Source organism: Atractosteus spatula, chromosome 2 (assembly GCF_055471065.1).
Source record: "Atractosteus spatula isolate fAtrSpa1 chromosome 2, fAtrSpa1.hap1, whole genome shotgun sequence".
Classification (NCBI taxonomy): domain Eukaryota; kingdom Metazoa; phylum Chordata; class Actinopteri; order Semionotiformes; family Lepisosteidae; genus Atractosteus; species Atractosteus spatula.
In genome coordinates, this window is record NC_142707.1 from 821,106 (window position 1) to 839,028 (window position 17,923).

At 52.8% G+C, this 17,923-nt stretch overlaps 1 protein-coding gene across 2 annotated transcripts in view; it reads right to left on the bottom strand.

Annotated features, from left to right (window-relative positions):
* Positions 1 to 12,538, bottom strand: part of syn1 (synapsin I) — a 67,947-nt gene extending 55,409 nt beyond the window's left edge. For both annotated transcript variants that reach the window (XM_088908055.1, XM_088908047.1), the window contains exon 1: positions 12,139 to 12,538. In XM_088908055.1, coding sequence (XP_088764181.1) covers positions 12,139 to 12,440 — 302 coding nt within the window. In that variant the 5' untranslated portion in view covers positions 12,441 to 12,538. The remainder of the gene's footprint in view (positions 1 to 12,138) is intronic.
* Positions 12,539 to 17,923: the final 5,385 nt, after the last annotated feature.

Genomic DNA, 17,923 nt, shown 5'->3' on the forward strand with positions numbered 1-17,923 from the left:
GTTTTCTGTCAAACATCCCAGCATGCTTCGCAACATAACTCTAAATGAGAGCTCGCAGTCCAGCTTAGGAAAGGCAAACTTAGACATAGTTCTCAGTTTAGGTTAGAATACCTTTCCTTCGGTCACTCGGAACAGACTTCCGAAGACAGTGGTTGGAATGGGTATAATTAAAAGATTTCCAAGAATTGACAACAAACTCCTCTGTTTTGGGGGGGAGGCTGCTAGCACAATGACTCGGAAATTCCCGCACACGAGAAGCCGGAGCCCCAAGGGATATTTCACGTGGTGGAAGGAATCCTGAAATCCCATTCCACTGGAATCCAGGGCAGAGATGCTCTGCAAGAGCTGCAGGTATGAGCTGGGAATGCGGAGTACGAGCTTAACTGAGCAGCACGACAGATTATTGGAGAATCGATAGCTGCGGACACCCCCAGCATGCCCCTGGGAGAAGCAAGCTATTGCAGCAGTCGGGTCACAGACAGCCAGAGCCTGCGGTCGCTCCCACCGTCGAGCCCCCGAAAGAGGGAGAGGGAAGAGGGGGAGGAGGGGGAGAGACTGTACAGGCGTTCAGCACTGACTGAGTCACATTCTGTAACCGCAGTCACTGACTCACCCCTCCCCCTTGTCTCCTCCCCCTGCAGGCCTGACCTCATCCCACAGCACAGTCCCCCTCTCCCCCACAGCCCCCTCCAGCCCTGCGCGATCCCCCTCTCCCCCACAGCACGGTCCCCCTCTCCCCCACAGCCCCCTCCAGCCCTGCGCGATCCCCCTCTCCCCCACAGCACGGTCCCCCTCTCCCCCACAGCCCCCTCCAGCCCTGCGTGATCCCCCTCTCCCCCACAGCACGATCTCCCCGTGGAATTAACCTTTACTCTTTCCTTTGCAGACAGGGCACACTCATACAGCCTCCAGCTCACACCTACAGACAGGGTGAGACGGTAAGTAGAGACCAGATACCCGCAGTGCACAGGACCATAGGGAACAGGAACACAATGCTGAAGACAGCAGCATGGTCAGCACCAGTGTCCAGCACTGTCCAGCACTCTCTAGCATGATCCAGCACTGTCCACTACAGTCCAGCACTGTCCAGCATGATCCAGCACTGTCCACTACAGTCTAGCACAGTTCGCTACAGTCCAGCACTGTCCACCACAGTCCAGCACTTTCTAGAATGATCCAGCACTGTCCACTACAGTCCAGCACAGTCCAGCACTTTCTAGCACTTTCTAGCATGATCCAGCACTGTCCACTACAGTCCAGCACTGTCCAGCACTGTCCACGCACCCCAGCGCTGCAGTGATCCATCCCTGAGCTCAGCAGGGCTGCCACTGGCGAAGAGCCCAGATGAAGAAACAGCATGAGTGAATCACCAGAGGCCAAAGCAGGGATGACCCAATGCACACGGAAGGGCGGGGTCCTGAGTTGGGGGGAGGGGGGGTTACAATGCTGTGGTGCAGAGGTGCCCAAGTCTCCTGTAGCTGAAGATGCATCTCCCAGAGCTGAGAGCCCAGTAATCTGACAGCTGGACTTTCCCCCCCTTTAATATACAGCTGCTGCATGACTTCGATCTCCAGCACTCAATTCAAATTTCAAACCCGTCATCACATTCACCCAGGGGCGATCTATATTCATGCCAGTTTGTTTAGCTATTAACTTTATTAGCAAGCGTATGTTTTTTAGTGTCCTGGGTCTACAGAGGCAGTAATAACTGTTAACTGGCATACAACTGAGACAGACCTGCTTTTTGCGTAGTGTCCCACGTCGGAGACACCAGTAAAGGGGTAAATGGATGAGCTGGGTAGAAATATTTAGAAATGCCTTGGACCCACAAATACAGCATGGAAAAGTGCATTGGAAAAACTGGCCCTAACAGACGGATTGAAATTGGAAGTGTTTTCTATGGAGCTGTATGTGTGCAAGTTTCCCGGTTTCCCGGTCTCTGCGCTAGGCTGACTGTAATCTTCTTTGAAAAGACAACATGGAGGAGACTGCAGTGCATCTCCTACAACCACTCACTCCCACACCGCCCACAGGCTGGGGTCTCAGCTGGTCTCTCTCGTGCAATATCTAATATCCCAGGGTCTGGTACAGCATGAGGAAGCCTAAAGAATCCACAGTAAATCCACAGCATACTTGTGAGGAGAACAAGGTAGCCTACACACAGCGCAGCTGATCACAGTGGGAGCAGGAAACTGGTCTGTAATGCCCTGAATGTGGTACAGGCTTTGGCTAAAGGCCTGGGAAAAGTATTTTTCATTGGATTGTGCTCTGTTCCTTTGAGGAAAACCTACTGAATCTTTCTAGTCTCCGGTTTTTACAACGGGCTTCATAACTGAAGAATTATTTTAAAAATCATAGGCTATGAACATCCATTAAAAATTCGCCTCTGGATTTGCAGACAGATGGAATTAATTACCCGGGCCCAGCGACAGAATAAAATATGCCTTAATGGACCATATGTCTTCCACTGAAATCTCTGAAACCCACAAATCACATTTTTCTGTTCACCACTTTCATCTCAGCAGGGTATTGATCAGCAAAGATAAACACATTTCACTTTCCGAGTGACTGATATTACTTATGTACAGCAGGGCTGTCCAGTCCTGGTCCTGCAGGGCCAGTGAGCATGTCTGCAGCAGGGCTGTCCAGTCCTGGTCCTGCAGGGCCAGTGAGCATGTCTGCAGCAGGGCTGTCCAGTCCTGCTCCTGCAGGGCCAGTGAGCATGTCTGCAGCAGGGCTGTCCAGTCCTGCTCCTGCAGGGCTGGTCAGTGAGTCTGCAGCAGGTCTGTCCAGTCCTGGTCCTGCAGGGCCAGTGAGCATGTCTGCAGCAGGGCTGTCCAGTCCTGGTCCTGCAGGGCCAGTGAGCATGTCTGCAGCAGGGCTGTCCAGTCCTGCTCCTGCAGGGCCAGTGAGCATGTCTGCAGCAGGGCTGTCCAGTCCTGCTCCTGCAGGGCCAGTGAGCATGTCTGCAGCAGGGCTGTCCAGTCCTGGTCCTGCAGGGCTGGTCAGTGAGTCTGCAGCAGGTCTGTCCAGTCCTGGTCCTGCAGGGCCAGTGAGCATGTCTGCAGCAGGGCTGTCCAGTCCTGGTCCTGTAGGGATGGTCAGTGAGTCTGCAGCAGGGCTGTCCAGTCCTGGTCCTGTAGGGACGGTCAGTGAGTCTGCAGGTTTTCAAAGTCACTTTCACGCAGCAGCACCTGACGATCTGGGAGAAGCTGTTGAACTGCTCCAGTTAAGCAGGTAACCAGCTAGAATGCATCTGAGACTGGGTGTTTCAATGATACAGGCTGTAACTGCTCAAGTGATTTAAATACAGCAGAGTCCGAGTCACAGCTACTGGAGTCACTCTGCACTGACCCCTTGCTTTGATTGCAAGAAGGTTCAAAACAATTGCAAGGCAAGACCTTCACGTCACACAAAACGGAATGAGATTCAACAAAAAAGTTCCTAGATCCATCCCTCCATGTTCTAACCGTTTCGTCCAGCTCAGGGTTGCGGGACAGCCAGAGTCTATCCTGGTCAGCAGCGGGCACAAGGCAGGGTACACCTGCACCCTGGAGGGACCCCAGACCATCACAGGGCTCCCGTGCGAAGAGAACATGCAAACCCCACGCAGACAGCTCCCCAGGTCCAGAACTGAACCCAGGCCCCAGCACTGCGAGGCAGCTATACCGACCACTGGTACTCACGCCCTCCAGGGTCCGACTATCCCTGCTGAGTCCGAGAACAGAGCTCTGGCAGAGCAGACGGCCAACCTGACTTTGCTTCTTCGCCCCCTGCTTTCCTCCCGGACTGGAGCGAGGCGAAGCTGCCCTTCACGTCGGCAGCCCAGACCTCACACTCATCTGAACATCCTCCCAGAACCTGCCCCGCAGCACCACGGATTTTTTAATAAGCGATTTAGCAGATTAATGCAAGCGGTGCGGCAGACGGGCCCGGGGCAACAGCTTGTCGTCTGTCCCGGTCTCTGCACAGGCACGAGGGGGCAGGAGAAGCTCGTGCGTGAAGCGAGCCGGGCGATTCCTCACGCAGGCGGCTGCGGAGCGAGTCTCCGGGGACGGATTCGCGCAGTCGCCAGCGGCGTCTGTCCCCGTCCGCACAGCGCGGAAACCGCGAGGAGCCCGGATTCCTCCACGCGGAGCCGCGTCCCCCCACAGAAGCCTGAAGAGAGCGGCGGCCCTGCAGGACAGGCGGTCTCTGCTCTCTGGGGGGAGCAGGTGGTTCTCTGAGCGGCGGGTGGGCTGGCCTGGCCCGGCGGGGCCCAACTGTGGCTCCATTCAGCACTTTCTCCACTGCCACCACAGCTCACGCCTTCTGTTACTGATCGTCGCCCCCAGAGCACGCGTGAGGCAGAGCCCCCATATTCATGCTGGTCTCTCTTTCGCCGGACCCTGAGGGTCACACGGAGCGGCTCAGAAGTTCTGCCGAGAGGCGATGGGCCCGATGATCCTGCAAGAGGGCCAAGCGCCGCGCGGCAGCAGAGACTGTCCTAGATTGGGAGACAGATGGCGGTTTAAGTACCTGACTGTGGGAGAAACCGAGACTGGGGGAGAGGCCATATGGACCCCTCGCTCCCAGCTTCCAGTCCCAGGACGGGACCTTCAAACCCACAGCCTGTGTCCACTGCCTCTGCTGTCCGCCTGTGCCTGCTCTCCGTGCGTCGTGCACTCTGTCCAGATCGTGACTTCACTACGGTGAGGGGAGGGCACTATAAGATGCTGATGCACGGAAAATTGTGGGAGGTTAGTTAGCATCTCCAGGCATGCTTCTTCCTGCTTTCAGACCTCTGCAGTGTTGTCTTGGGGGATCATGGTAGCGTGGGGGTACATATTACTGACTCACAGCTCCAGGGTCCTGAATTCAATTCCAGACTGGGCAGCCTGTCTGTGTGAAGTTAGCATGTTCTCCTCATGCATGCTCAGGTCTTCTCTGGGCACTCCTTGGTTTCCTCCCACCTCCCACAAACACGTGGGTGAGTTTCGAATGGACACTGCAAACCGTCCCTTTCACGAGTTTGAGGAGAGCTCCATTCTAGGGTGGTTTGCTCCCAGTACAGCCAGTACAGGCTGTGGGACTACAAAGAAGCAAAACCAGATGGGACTCATCTCATCTGTGGGCTTTCTGTGTTCCTTTTGCTGGGATCGTCTTGATCTAACAAGTCTCCATCCCCAGTGTGACACAGCAGTCTTTCCAGGACGAGATCATGAGGCATCACCTCTCTGCAGCAAACCCATGTGATGCTCAATCCAAGAAACTAAACTGACTTGAAAATAAAACAATTCCTCACCAACCCTGCTCATAGCAGTTTGGCATTAAAACCATTTCAGAAGCAAAAAAACCTGCTACTGGACACCTACAGAGAAAGCTCGAAGCGATTTCTTGTAAAACAGCAGTGATTCAGACCAGAAACATTGTTCTCTGCCAGCTCTAGGGTCCCAGTGACTCCAGACAATGGAAAGTGTGGATTTTGACGCTTATTGCTTCCAGGTAGGCTGTGTTCTTTCTGAGAAATAAGGAATCCAGAGATGACAATTCATCACACTCGTTCAAGGCGCCTGGTACATACTGAGAAAATGCTGATATGTGGGCTTCCTTTGAAAGTGAATGAAAAACTAAAAAGTAAACCTAGAATCTGGAGAGTCTACTGGGTGCCCCTTTTCCATACTAAATCTCCTCGATTTCTGAGACTCGACACTTCACCACCCTTCCCAGAAAATACTGTTTCTTAAAGAGCTGTCAGAGGCCTCGGTGTAAGAACAAGAGGCAAGGACTCGCTTCACTGTCGCACAGCGCGGTCCCCCACAACGACCGTGTGATCGTGTCATGCAGATTTAACTCCCCAACCAGGCGTTTAAGCAACGAACTTTGCAGAACATGACAAAAGATGCCGGCTGCATAGCACTTGGATCAGTGCTGTTTTGATCAAGTGAAGACACTTGTGTACAAGCCAGCACCAGGCGCTAGTTATTTAAAGCTCACAGAACAGCTCTTTTACAAAGATGTTTTTGGCAAAATCCATGTTAAGAAAGACCCTGGGGAATAAAGGGTTTAATCGCAGCCTTGAGGGAAGATTCTGGAGGCCATCACTGCTGCCAGAACAGCTCTTAACAGCCGCAGGTGTTAGTGAAATTCAGACAGAGGGAAGTACCGCAGGAGCAGAGGAGAATAACAGCTGAAAGCAGTCCCAGGAGCAGGAGGCGTGCTTGCAGAGTGTCGACGCCGAGATGGTGTGAGATCTCGCTCTCCCACCGCGCGCACGCCATGACACCCCCACTCTGCACCCGGCCAGGCGCGAGCCCCGCTGCACGCAGAGAGAGCGCCTGTCTCTGCCCAGTCCGTTCCGCAGTGACCCCTTGTCTGTGATTTTAGCGTGATCGCAGATGCTCAGGGCCGGCTGCTCCTATACAAATATAAAACACTCATCCCTGCCTTCGACAGAGCGCACCTCCTGATCACTGTGTCTCACTGCCCTCTCCTCGCCGGCAGAATGGAGAAAAGCCGTTTACTGTAGATGACCACGGAAATTCTCTGGCTCAAACGACTCAGTCCTGCTGCCTTGCTGGTTGGAAACTCCGACCAAGCGTGACAAGCGTGAGCTGGAGGGACTGGGCACGCAGCCCTCCTCCTCCTGCAGGACGCCAGCTGGGGACGTTACTGCCTCCATTCAGTTCAGTGATGCTTGGAGGTTTTGCAGCATTTTTATCCAACCGGCTTGCTGTCAGCACCTAGCTGTTATTAGGCGATGCGGACTGATTTTACAGTAGGTGTAATTCAGTTCTGTCAGTGGGCTGTGCTAGCTCTGCGCAGTACTGTACCTCTCGCTGAAGGGATGAGATCTTCACACAGACCGCAGAGCACTCTGAGCTCAGGCACAGTCTACGCGTTCTTCAGAGCATTCTGGCTTCAGTCATGAATACCTTCCTCTGAGTACAGAGAAACATTCCATTCGAATTTAAATTGCTGAATAAGGCAAGAGTAAGCTGTGGGTGACTTAGTTCTACATATGACAGGGGGATTATTAAATTTTTAGACAAATTTAAAATCACCAATTATCTTTAGTATATAAATCCCCAGTTATGCATTTTTCAAGTTATATCAGCTCATGACTATGAACCCTGTGACCGCAGGAGAGAGAGGAAGAGCAGGCCGATCCCCCCGACTCCCCACCTTCCTCTCACACCACAGGGGGCGCTGTGCGAGGACCAGCTCTGACTGGAGGAGAGGAGCGTCCCGCACTGACAGGCCCGGAGCCACAGGGGGCGCTGTGTGGCGGAGCCCTGTCTGACCCATCCCAGCCTCCCTCTGCAGCACTCAGCCGGTAGAGCATTCCGTGGGGAATCCCAGTCACGGTCTGCTAGTAACGCAGCCCCACCTCAAACCCGGGATCACAGAGCTCAGCCTGCACTCAGGTGAGCTCCTTTACTGGTTGAGCCACTTGGGACTCCCCAGAATATTAATGTTGAACCAACATGCACTCATAGGATAATAGAACAGCGTCTCAGAACGGAGCGTGAGACAGCCTGTCCGCCTCCTCTGCTGAGAGCTGTCCTGCTGCAGCACTGAGCCATGTGGGAAATGAGGCCCTGGCATCCTCAATACACTCATGTATACATACACTCAAGCGCCTGCTACTGCTACTGCAACCCAAGAGCACAGAGTGTGGCTTTGGACCAGTTCAAGACAGTCATTCTGACCCGCGTGCCTCCTGAATTGTACTCGCTTGTTGGATGTACTTCCTTTTGTAAGAGTGGCATGGGGCTGGGAGTGAACTGGGATGAATCTGAACAGCGGATTATGTTTCCCCTGGGTCTGCATAATCACGGGATCATTTCATTCAGCCACTCCAGCAGCAGCAGCAATTCGGAGTGCTTTTCTGCCACTGGTGAAGGACAGCAGGCCGACACTCCTGCTGCTAAAAACTCCATTTCGGTCACAAAAGCCTCATGCTGATTTAATCACAGCACTAAACCTGCTGGCCTCCCAGTTATTCCAGGCACTCAGTGTCTTAACGGGGGCAGCTGCCATCAGCTGTGTTTTGATTTTATTGAGGCGGCTGCCACTTGACAAACATCCTGTTCCTGTGTCTTTCATGGAGTCGAGATGGTCAATATAGGACAAGTGCAGATTCCTGGAGCCACCTGCAGCTGCTGCTCTGCCCAGAATGTGTCTGTGTGTCTGTACCTGTACGTGTGTGTGTGTGGGTGCGTGTGTGTCTCTGTCCGTACCTGTACCTGTGTTTGTCTGTGTGTCTGTACCTGTGTGTGTCTGTGTGTGTCTGTGTGTGTCTGTGTGTGTCTGTGTGAGTGGAGACTTTGCCATTGGGTATCAGTCCAATTACATGCAGCCCAGTTGCCTTTATCCTACTCCTCCTGCATTGTTGTGTAGCTGGTAATTACCAGGAGTAGATCGCATTCTCAAGCCCTGCTGCTTTGCTCTTTACTTCTCAATCAGCACTCTAATAATAATAATAATAATAAACTTTATTTTATATAGCACCATTAAAGGTGGCCTGTCAAAGCGCTTATCACGAAGGGCGCTGTATAAAAATAAAGGTCTTTGGGAATTTAACACTCCAGTAACCTCACACATCATGCCGCCATTTTGAGAACATCCTGTCAGACTTTGCTCCTCTCCCCCTTTAGACATTTTACTGCCAAGAGTGAGACTGGAGGAAAAAGGTCACAATTTAATTCTTTGTTTCCGGCCCTGGTTTGACCCCCTCCTGGCCTCCGCATTTCCTCCCCGCCTCTCCCTCACCCCGACTCTTCAGAGCCACCTTGAAATCACTCTTCACACTTGAAGCCACAGCAGATATCACATACAGCCCTAATCAGCACTGCCTGCTGCTGAATGTAGGCTTGGAAATACAGGATATTAAGATCAGGCATCCAACTGCCCCATTGTAGGCCAGAAGGGCAGCTGAGCAGCTCCAGCTGGGGAAGAGCAAAGTTCTGGGGAGCCCAGCTCCCCTTCTCTTGGGGTCCTGATAAGGATGGACCCTTGGTAAGGATACATTCCAGCAGCCAGCCAGGCACACCTGCTCTGCACATCTGCGGATGGGGGAGGAAGCAGCAGCGACTGGAGAAAACATAGTGAGCACGCAGAGAACATGCAAGCTCCACACAGACCAGCTCCTTTTCGAACCATGAGCCGCGAGACAACCGTGCTCACCACAGTGGCCCCATGCGGCCCCAGCCCCCTCCTGCCGTTCTGCAGTCCAGACACACGCCGTCTCTCCAGAGAGCAACAGAGCATCAGGTTATTTCTGGCTCCCAGGTTTAAATTACTTTAGGTAATACAGCCACGCTGGTGCATACATCATCATTAGAACACCTAAAGGTATGAAGCTGTTCAAACCATTAACTTACAGCACACAGGACTCTCTAACTTTCTGACTCATCTTAGCTGAGAGAGGTTCCACCTCACAGTGCAGACCAACGCCCCCTGGAGGGCGCCGGGAGCTTCTGCATCGCCATGTTCAGAGCCGATTCTGCTGCCCTGACTGTGAGCTAAATCACTGCAGGACGCCTGCGGACCCCAGCTCCAACAGCGAGCCCCCGAGAGGCGCTGTGCCTTTCACCACTTTAACTCCTTCTAGTTGAAGACTGATTTCTCATATTCAGTCCCACTGTAGAGTCAGTTAATAACTGACCTATTTTGCAAAGACTCCAGGGGGTTACAGAAACCTATCACACCCAGCAATGAAGATTTACAATATGTTTGGTGATGGGCTGAAAAGCTTTTTAAATGAAAAAAAAAAGTATTTGTCCTACAATGCTACAATCCAAGCTGGAAACAGTAACGAAAAAGAGCTATGACCTTCATTTTCTTCTGTTGTTCTGGATTCTGGACTGCTGACTCATACACATGCAGAAGGCAGTGCACTCAGGCCACGCGACCCCCTGATACCAGCAGGCATGATTCACCCAGCTCTCCCAGGCAGGCCGTGTTTCCTAAAGCTCTGATTCCGGCAGGCAGGAATTCTCAGCCCAGCATTCGCACCCCGCCCTCTCTGCAGCAGGAAGGACAGAACCGTCAGATCAGGGAGCGCCTTGTGATTGCCTTGAGACTGCTGGGTAATTCAGATATGTGCAGCCCCTGATGCAATGAACTGCTGTTGTTATGGGCAGTCGTGCAAATTTTGCTGGAACTTGGGAAAAAAAACACAAAATTTTCTTAATCTGCTAGTAGAAGTGTCATTAACCCTGACGTACCTGGGCACCCTTCCACCAGCACAGCTCTGCAGGGATTACCGATTACCGATGATCTCTGGGCTCTTGCACAGACCAGCGCAGCTGTGATCGATCCTCACTGGAGATCGACCACGCTAAACCACCCAGCTGCACTCAGACTCACGACTCATTTGCGAAAGTGCTCAATCAATACTATATTATTTTAGACTCAGCCCTGGAACAAACTTTCATTTTACGACTCTTGAGGAAATGACACCGCGTTTCTCATTTTAAGAAGATCAGTCCGTGTCCGGGGCTGCGTCACCCAAGCAGCAGAGAGAAACACACACAGCCTCACTGCCTCAGTCAGCTCCTCAGCTAGCGTCTCCAGATTCCTGAAGACACGTCCTTTGGCTGCTGCCTAAGTACAGCCATCAGATAAATGATGGATTTTGACAGTCAGAGGATTTCTTTAACAGCAGCCAGTGTCATTTGGGTAAATTCATTTATCAGTGCCTCTGGGGACAGTTCTGTTCCAGCGACAATAAAGACAGTTATTGGATTCTTTCTGTAATGCAACTCCACTGACCTGGGGGCAGACAACTGTGAATCTCACAATGCACTCCATTGCTGGGCTTAATTCTCCTCCTCCTGAGAGGAGCTGCTTTCTGCCACCTGCGCTACTGTCAGGCTTCCTTCCTGACCTGCTAGATTGTATCAGGCTGCGTGTGTCCTCTCTAGTGACCCTGTGCCAACTCCACCTGCACGATTACAAGCCAACAGTGCCGGAACAGAGCTGCGTCATGCGTGGCTTCTAGACAAGTCAATGAGAGGAAATGCAGGGAAGAACATTAACGTTGCACTCGCACCAGCATGGAAAAGAGAACACGGTGCAACTCTCAACTGCTTCCCCACAGCCCTCCTATCTATAAGCTTTTCTTTGCTACAGCATGTTGGTGTCCTGGTGTTACATCAGTACAGACTGCAGCAGGAAAATCCCTCCGCTCCTCAGTCATCAGTCACTGTATGAATCAAGACCCAAGGCTAATCATTTCAAACCGGCTTCAGGTGATCCGTTTTAACCAGTGGGTTCCATCTCAGCCCTGCGCTCGCCAACAGGACGTTCCCCTGAAGAGCTCTGTGCAAGCGGTACTGTACCATCAGCCAGGAATCACGCAGAACGCGTCTGGGAGGTCAGTAACGCACCAGCGAAGCCACACAGCCTGCAGTCCTCCCGGCCCTGCTGGTGTGAGGACTCCAGAGCTCTGCGGGTGCAGACCCCAGTCCCGCCAGGCCTGTGCCAGGGGTCAGACTCAGGCTCAGGGCACCCTGTGCTGAAGAGGGCTTGGCTGCACCGAGCTGCTCTTCAACTGCAGCGCCACCTGCAGGCGGGACTCACGCAGAGCCGCTCAGGCCGGGCCCCCGGGCCCTGACCCGGTGCGATCAGGCACGCTCGGAAACAGCTCTGGACAAACCGTCCCAGAAGAGAGGCGAGCCTGAGAACCAGCTGCTTACCTGGCGCCTCCGAGAGAGACCACCGACACACCGAGACCACAGCACCAGAGGAGCAGGAGGATACTCCTGCTTAATCTGACCCTGTAACCACCACTTCGCAGGTACACCTTCAGTCTAAAAGCAGTTTCTCTGAAAACTGTGCATTGGGCTTCTCCCCCGTTCGCTCGTTTTTTTCCCTGCCTGACGACCCCGAGACTAAGAGATTCCCCATTTCCAGCTCCAGCACTCGCCTCTCTCGGTACAGATACACCCCCGTCATGGCGAGGGTGAGGCTGCACCGTGTTTACAGGACCGCAGAGTCCCCCCACGCCGAATCCCCTCTGCTCTGGGTTATAACAGAACGCATGCCTTCATTTTCACGCCAAAATACCGCGACGTGCAACGACATTTGCCCGTGGCCGAGCTCCTTTCAGCTGCAGCGCGATCTCGGGCAGGTGCGGACGGAGCGCCTTACCAGTCCGTCTGTTGGTCGTCAATGACCAGCAGGATCTTGGCCCTCGACGGTCCGGTGGCTCGGTCCGTCGCCTCGCTGAAGGTCGCCGCCGCGGCCGCCGTGGTCTGTTTGACGGCGTTGGAGATGGAGGAGAAGAAGCCGGAGCCGGCGGACTGGCTGGAAGACTGGCGCCTCTCGGGCGGCCCGGGCGACACCGCCGGGCTGGGCTGCGGAGGGTCGGGCCGCTGCAGGTCGCTCATGTAGCCGTTCGGCAGGTTGGACATGAAATTGCTGTCCGACAGTCGACGACGCAAGTAATTCATTGTGGCAGACCGGGGCTGCGTTTGACAGATGTGACGTTTCTTTGCTTTCTATTGAAAAAATGTATCCTTCCGCCGTGCGCGACGCGCGGTGTCGGGTCCGAAGGCGACTGGCGTGGCGCAAGGGCGGGGCGAGGTGCCGGCTCCTCTCCGGCACGCCGGCTGGCCAGACGGAAGGGCAGCCCGCGACAGCAGCCGAGCCCCAGCTCAGCACTGGAGACCCAAGCAGCGCAACAGCTCGCTGTCGGTCGTGACTGTCCTGCTCTGCGGCGCGCTGTCTGTCCGTCCGTCTGCTCGCTCTCGGCTCTGTAACAAGCGGAAGGCGGCAGGAAAACACGCTCTTCTTCAATGCGGGTGCGATTTTTTTCTGATAATCTTCAAAAGGAATCGGGGGTGTGAGGGATCGCCGTGCTGTGTTCACCGCAGAGGCAGTCTTATGCTTTCCCGTCCTCCAGAAGCATCTTCACACACAGCGGTCTTCAGCGTCAGGTCCTTCCCACTGTCTTGCGTGCACGGGGTCTGCGCGTTTCTCTTATGATTCAGAACCTGCAGCACGCGATTGTTCGAAACGCTATTTGCTAATTGGTCGGTTTATTTATTTTCATTTCAAAATTCAAATCTGAATCGTTCATCTGATTGTTCGATCTATGCGTGCCTCGGAGAGCTCTTCGATTCGAGACGCAGCGCGTTTTCTTCCCGCCTGAAGCGAAGCCGAGGTCTGGCAGCGAAACTCGCCTCGCAGGTGCAGCGGCTGCTGTCCCGCTATTCCGTCCTGGGCTGAGCCGTGCGTCTCCGCCGGAGTCCGGACCGCTAATAACGAGCTCAGCAGCGTTTGAGCCTCGGAGGTGGAGAGAGAGTAGGGGGGGGCGGGGGCTTATGAATCTACAGCAGTCACCCCCCCATTCCTTCATCCCTTCATTCAAGCCGCGCGATGCCTCTCCCTGCCCTCCTCACCTCGCCACCCCTGCATCGCACCCGGCCTGGGAAGTGGTACGTGCCGGGGGCCCGGGACGCCGCTGGAATTCAAAGGGCTGAGGCGCTCGGGAGGATCCAATTAACGCAGGACGGGGGAAGGGGGTAAGGCGCTGGTGATTGAGAGCAGTTGACGGGGGAGTTCATGCACGGCTGTGTTCTGTGGGTCTGTGAATAATCCGTCATGGGGATCGATTGATTATCGGATCGATTGATTTTCCCTCCTCTCTGCCTGTACACGTTTCGTTTCCCAGTGCCCTGTTCTTCAGACCTCAAGAGCACACGGGACTGTGGGCAAAATAAGAGAAAATGAATGCGATCGCTCGTGAAATGGAGGTTCATGTTTAATCTGAAATATCAAGAAAGATGCTCACCTGACGAGCGCCGGCTCGGTTTTCCTCCGAAAGAGTCCCTCTGATTTAAAATCGCGATCGTCCCCTCAGAGCGCAGTCTTATACAAGCAGAGAGATTTCGCAGGAGACCCCCGACGTCTTCTTTCCTTATTGTCTGTGCCCCGTCATAACAGCTGTCAAAGACAAGGACACGGGAATGTCGCAGACCAGTCACTGTCGTGTAGATCGCAGGTGATTGATCTGTGGATCTCATCCAGCTGTTTCTTGAAAGAAATCAGGGTATCGGTTTCAAGAGGTTGGCTGGGCAGCTTGTTCCACACTCCCACCGCCCTTTGTGTAAAGGGACCTCCTGTCGTTAAGCAAGTCTCATGGCTGTAATTGAACAGGATTCTTGACAGCTTCTAACAGAGAGTTTTGTAGTGGTTTCAGTCACCTTGACCTCTGCTGCTTCTGCAGAATCAGCCTTATTAAGACAAGAATCCTGCCTGATGGAGCTGGAGGACCGAGGGCCTTATTTAACTGTGTGCACACCTGCACAGCAGGAGTGTCATTATATATCAGGTAAGAGGTGTATTATTAGACCTGTAAGATAGCGCTGTCACTTTATGCTTGCAAGAACTCTCCTTCATTCCGGCTGCTTCAGACTCACCAAACTGCACAAGATAACTGCAACGTTGCCGCCTTCCAGCCCAACCTGACACCTGTCTCCCAGGTGCTGCATTTACTGTATATCTGAGAACCGCAGGCTCTTCTTTACACAAAGGGTCGTAGAAGTCTGGAGCAAGCTGTCCTGTACAGTCCTGTTTTCCTGAAGCCGATAGCCTGTCCTCAGACCAATCAGGTACTAATGAAGAAACGGGAAGGATGATTCCTCTCACCTGTGACCTGTTTTCGCAGGACTCTTCCTGTGTGTGCGGTGCTGTGGGATCCCGTAGGATGAAAAGCTCTGCAGTATATACATGAAATGACTAATTATGAATTAACATGAGAATATCAGTCTGGAAACTGCCTTCCTGCAGTCTGGTGAAGACTATTAGCTGGGCGTGGGATATCCTGGAAGGCTAAAGATGCTGTTCTAACAGGAGACGTGACCTGTGTGTTTCTGATGGTCTTGTCATATCCGTGTCAGACACACTTCCATGGCCTCCTGAGCCAACATGGTTGACAAGGAGGGAGAAGTGTTCTAAATTACATTCAAAGTTATTTGAATTTGATGGAGGTTTTGTTTAACAATGATTATGAGTTCAATGAGCTGATGACAGCAGAGATACCTACAGAGGTCCTGTCCCCTCACAGCCAGCAGGGCTGTAGAGACTCCAGGAAGCTCACCCAGGACCAGGATCAGCCTCTCAGCCCATCTGCACATGTGCAGCTCCGCCCCCTTCTGTCTTGAATCTGGAGCAGCCCCACCCCCCTCTGTCCTGAATCTGCAGCAGCCCCACCCTCTTCTGTCTTGAATCTGGAGCAGCCCCGCCCCCCTCTGTCCTGAATCTGCAGCAGCCCCGCCCTCTTCTGTCTTGAATCTGGAGCAGCTCCGCCCCCCTCTGTCCTGAATCTGGAGCAGCTCCGCCCCCCTCTGTCTGGATATTGGAATTGCTCCACCCCTATTTGTCCTGATACTGGAGCAGCTCTGCCCAGGGCAGAGGTCAGGTGTCTGGTCAAGGTCAGCTGAGCTTCCTCACTGCAGGGCTGGGGAGGGAGTTCACAAGTCCCCAGGGAACAAGACGCTGGTGTCTCCCTGCTGCCCGGCTGCCCGAGCCCAGCCGAGCACTGGCCAAGAAAGGCCCGGAGCCCGCAGGTACTGCGATGCAAGGCTCAGACCCGGACTTTCTAAGGATGAGAACAGAGCTCCAGGAGCCGAGCCACTGTTTTTTCTTGTGAAGAGAGACAAAACCGTCTGCCCTTGTGATCCTCAGTGTTGGTTACATTTATAATTTTTCGACAAAGTTTTGTCTTGGACCCACAGTCTTACACTCCAGCTGGATGAAGCCGGAGTTTCTGTTTCTGGAATGATTATGTTATGCAATGCCTTTTACATAAGATTTCCGTGCACTGCGCGAGTGAGAAAGGTTGCTGTGAATGAAATTGCTTTGTTTTGAAACAAAACCGAAGGAAGAGGAAGGAGATTTAGGGAGGCAGTTTCTGCAGGGTCAGAGTGAACATGAGCCAGGACAGCAGGCACACCACTCCTCCTGCACACAGCCCTAGGAACTTTAATGAGCAAGTAGCCAGGACCTCAATTTAACATCTCGCGCGACAGCTGTGTCCTCAGGCCCCGTATCAGTGTGGATATTCTGATCCAGAGCTCCACCTATGAACTGTCTATGAGTTACATCTCTCAACACCAGCAGACCCTGATGATTTCTTAGTGTTTAGCTGCCTTAGCCCCTGTAGAGCCCCTGTGTCTCAGTGTTACATTAAAATATCCCTGTAGTGATGGAGTCCTTCTTTAACAAGAACGCTATTGATGTTCTGGAAACACCTGTGTGGAGGACTCATTTTGCACATTCACAGTTTCTTTCTAATCTTCAGCCTTGATCTCATGTAATCACATAAACTATACTCAAAGACATTAAAAACTAGCATCTGTGGTGTTTTTGCATGTTAACTTCAGCTTTTAGCATTGTGTATTATTTTTAGCCTCCACTGTAATGTTCTTTTCTGTCTCTCTTGCTGATCCCAATCTCCTTTTTCAGCTGTAGCTCAGTAAGCTATTTTTCTGTTTTGGGCCATTTTTACAACACTGGCCAGTTCTCTGTCAGAGACCTTCACCCCCAGCAGGGCTGAATCTGGATTCACATGTAGGTATAATAATGTCGACACACACATCCAGACGTTAGATGCGCATTGCAGCGAAGCGCTCTTGACCGTGACGTGGACGCCACGGTGTGTTCATGCTTCTGCCCACTGTTGTCCTTTTGCCGATGATGTCACTCCCTTGGAGTTCCAAGCTGACATCATCATGACATCATGTCATCAAACATCAGCAAGTTGAGTCGCCTTGATCCCTGAAGCTCTTTCCCTTCGCTCCCCCAAATTCACCCTGCTTACAAAGTCACTGCGGTCTCCTCTCGCAGCTGTAACTGTAGGAACTGGCCTGTCCATTCTTCCACGTGCCCCTAAGCATACAGAGCTGCTATCTGCTGTGTGGAAGCCCCGTGTCCTGGCTGCTCCTCATTCCCCCAGGAGGTTCCAGTTTTCTGTCCGCTACCCGTGTTTTGTTTTTCTATAATTGCATTTAATGACACACTGCCATTAAACTTCCTTCCAAGAAACTGGGAATTTTTTGTTTGATAATTACAGTGCTGACACTGAGCTAATTTTGCAGACAGGCGCTACCACCCAGGAGTTTACGAGCTGGTACGTGTTTATCTGCAGAGCACATGTGAGAAAACCAGCCTGCTCGGGCAGGCGTTGTGAGAAGCACTGTGCACACAGATATATACACAGTAGGAAGGAGCAGGCACAGGTGAATCCCATGCTCACATTTCGGGGGAATAAGTTCATCTTCTGAAGGAGAACCAGCTGCAGAAACGTCGTGTTTTCCTTTCTGATTTTCCAGTTGGGTTTCACCTGCACTAGTCCCTTTACAGCAGGGGAGCCCATCCTGGTCCTGCTGGAATTCAGGAATAAGCTCCTTGACTGGGACATTTGCAAGTACATTTTTGACTCTAGAGTTTGAGATTTGATTTTAGTTAGGAAATCCAACAGTTAGCTGCCTTCAATAGGTTAAAAAACTGAAAGCAGTCACACAGCTTGAATTAATCCTGTTATTGAGTCAATTATAAATTCACTGGTGTGACTGGCCGGGACTGGGAGGCCCTGTTTTGCTCCCCACTCAAATCGCTTCAAAACAACCCGACTGGCCCCTCCTTTGCAGTTGTGGTGCTCAAGCAGTGCTGAGGCTGGCTGGTGTCGGTGTGGCTCGGGCCAGGGAGCCTCAGGACCAGCTGGGTTCTCTCTCTCACTGCCTCACTCTCACACATACAGAGGCTGCTCATTCAGTCAATCTGTCACTCATGCACAGGTCTTGCATTGTGAAGAACGAGGTGCAGGTTCTGGCAGCGGAGATTCACCTTCTCAAGGACAAGAACAGAGCACCCCAGTAGACACCAGTCTCCTGAGTCTCCACCAGGGGGCGACTGCGGCCGTTTTAAGATG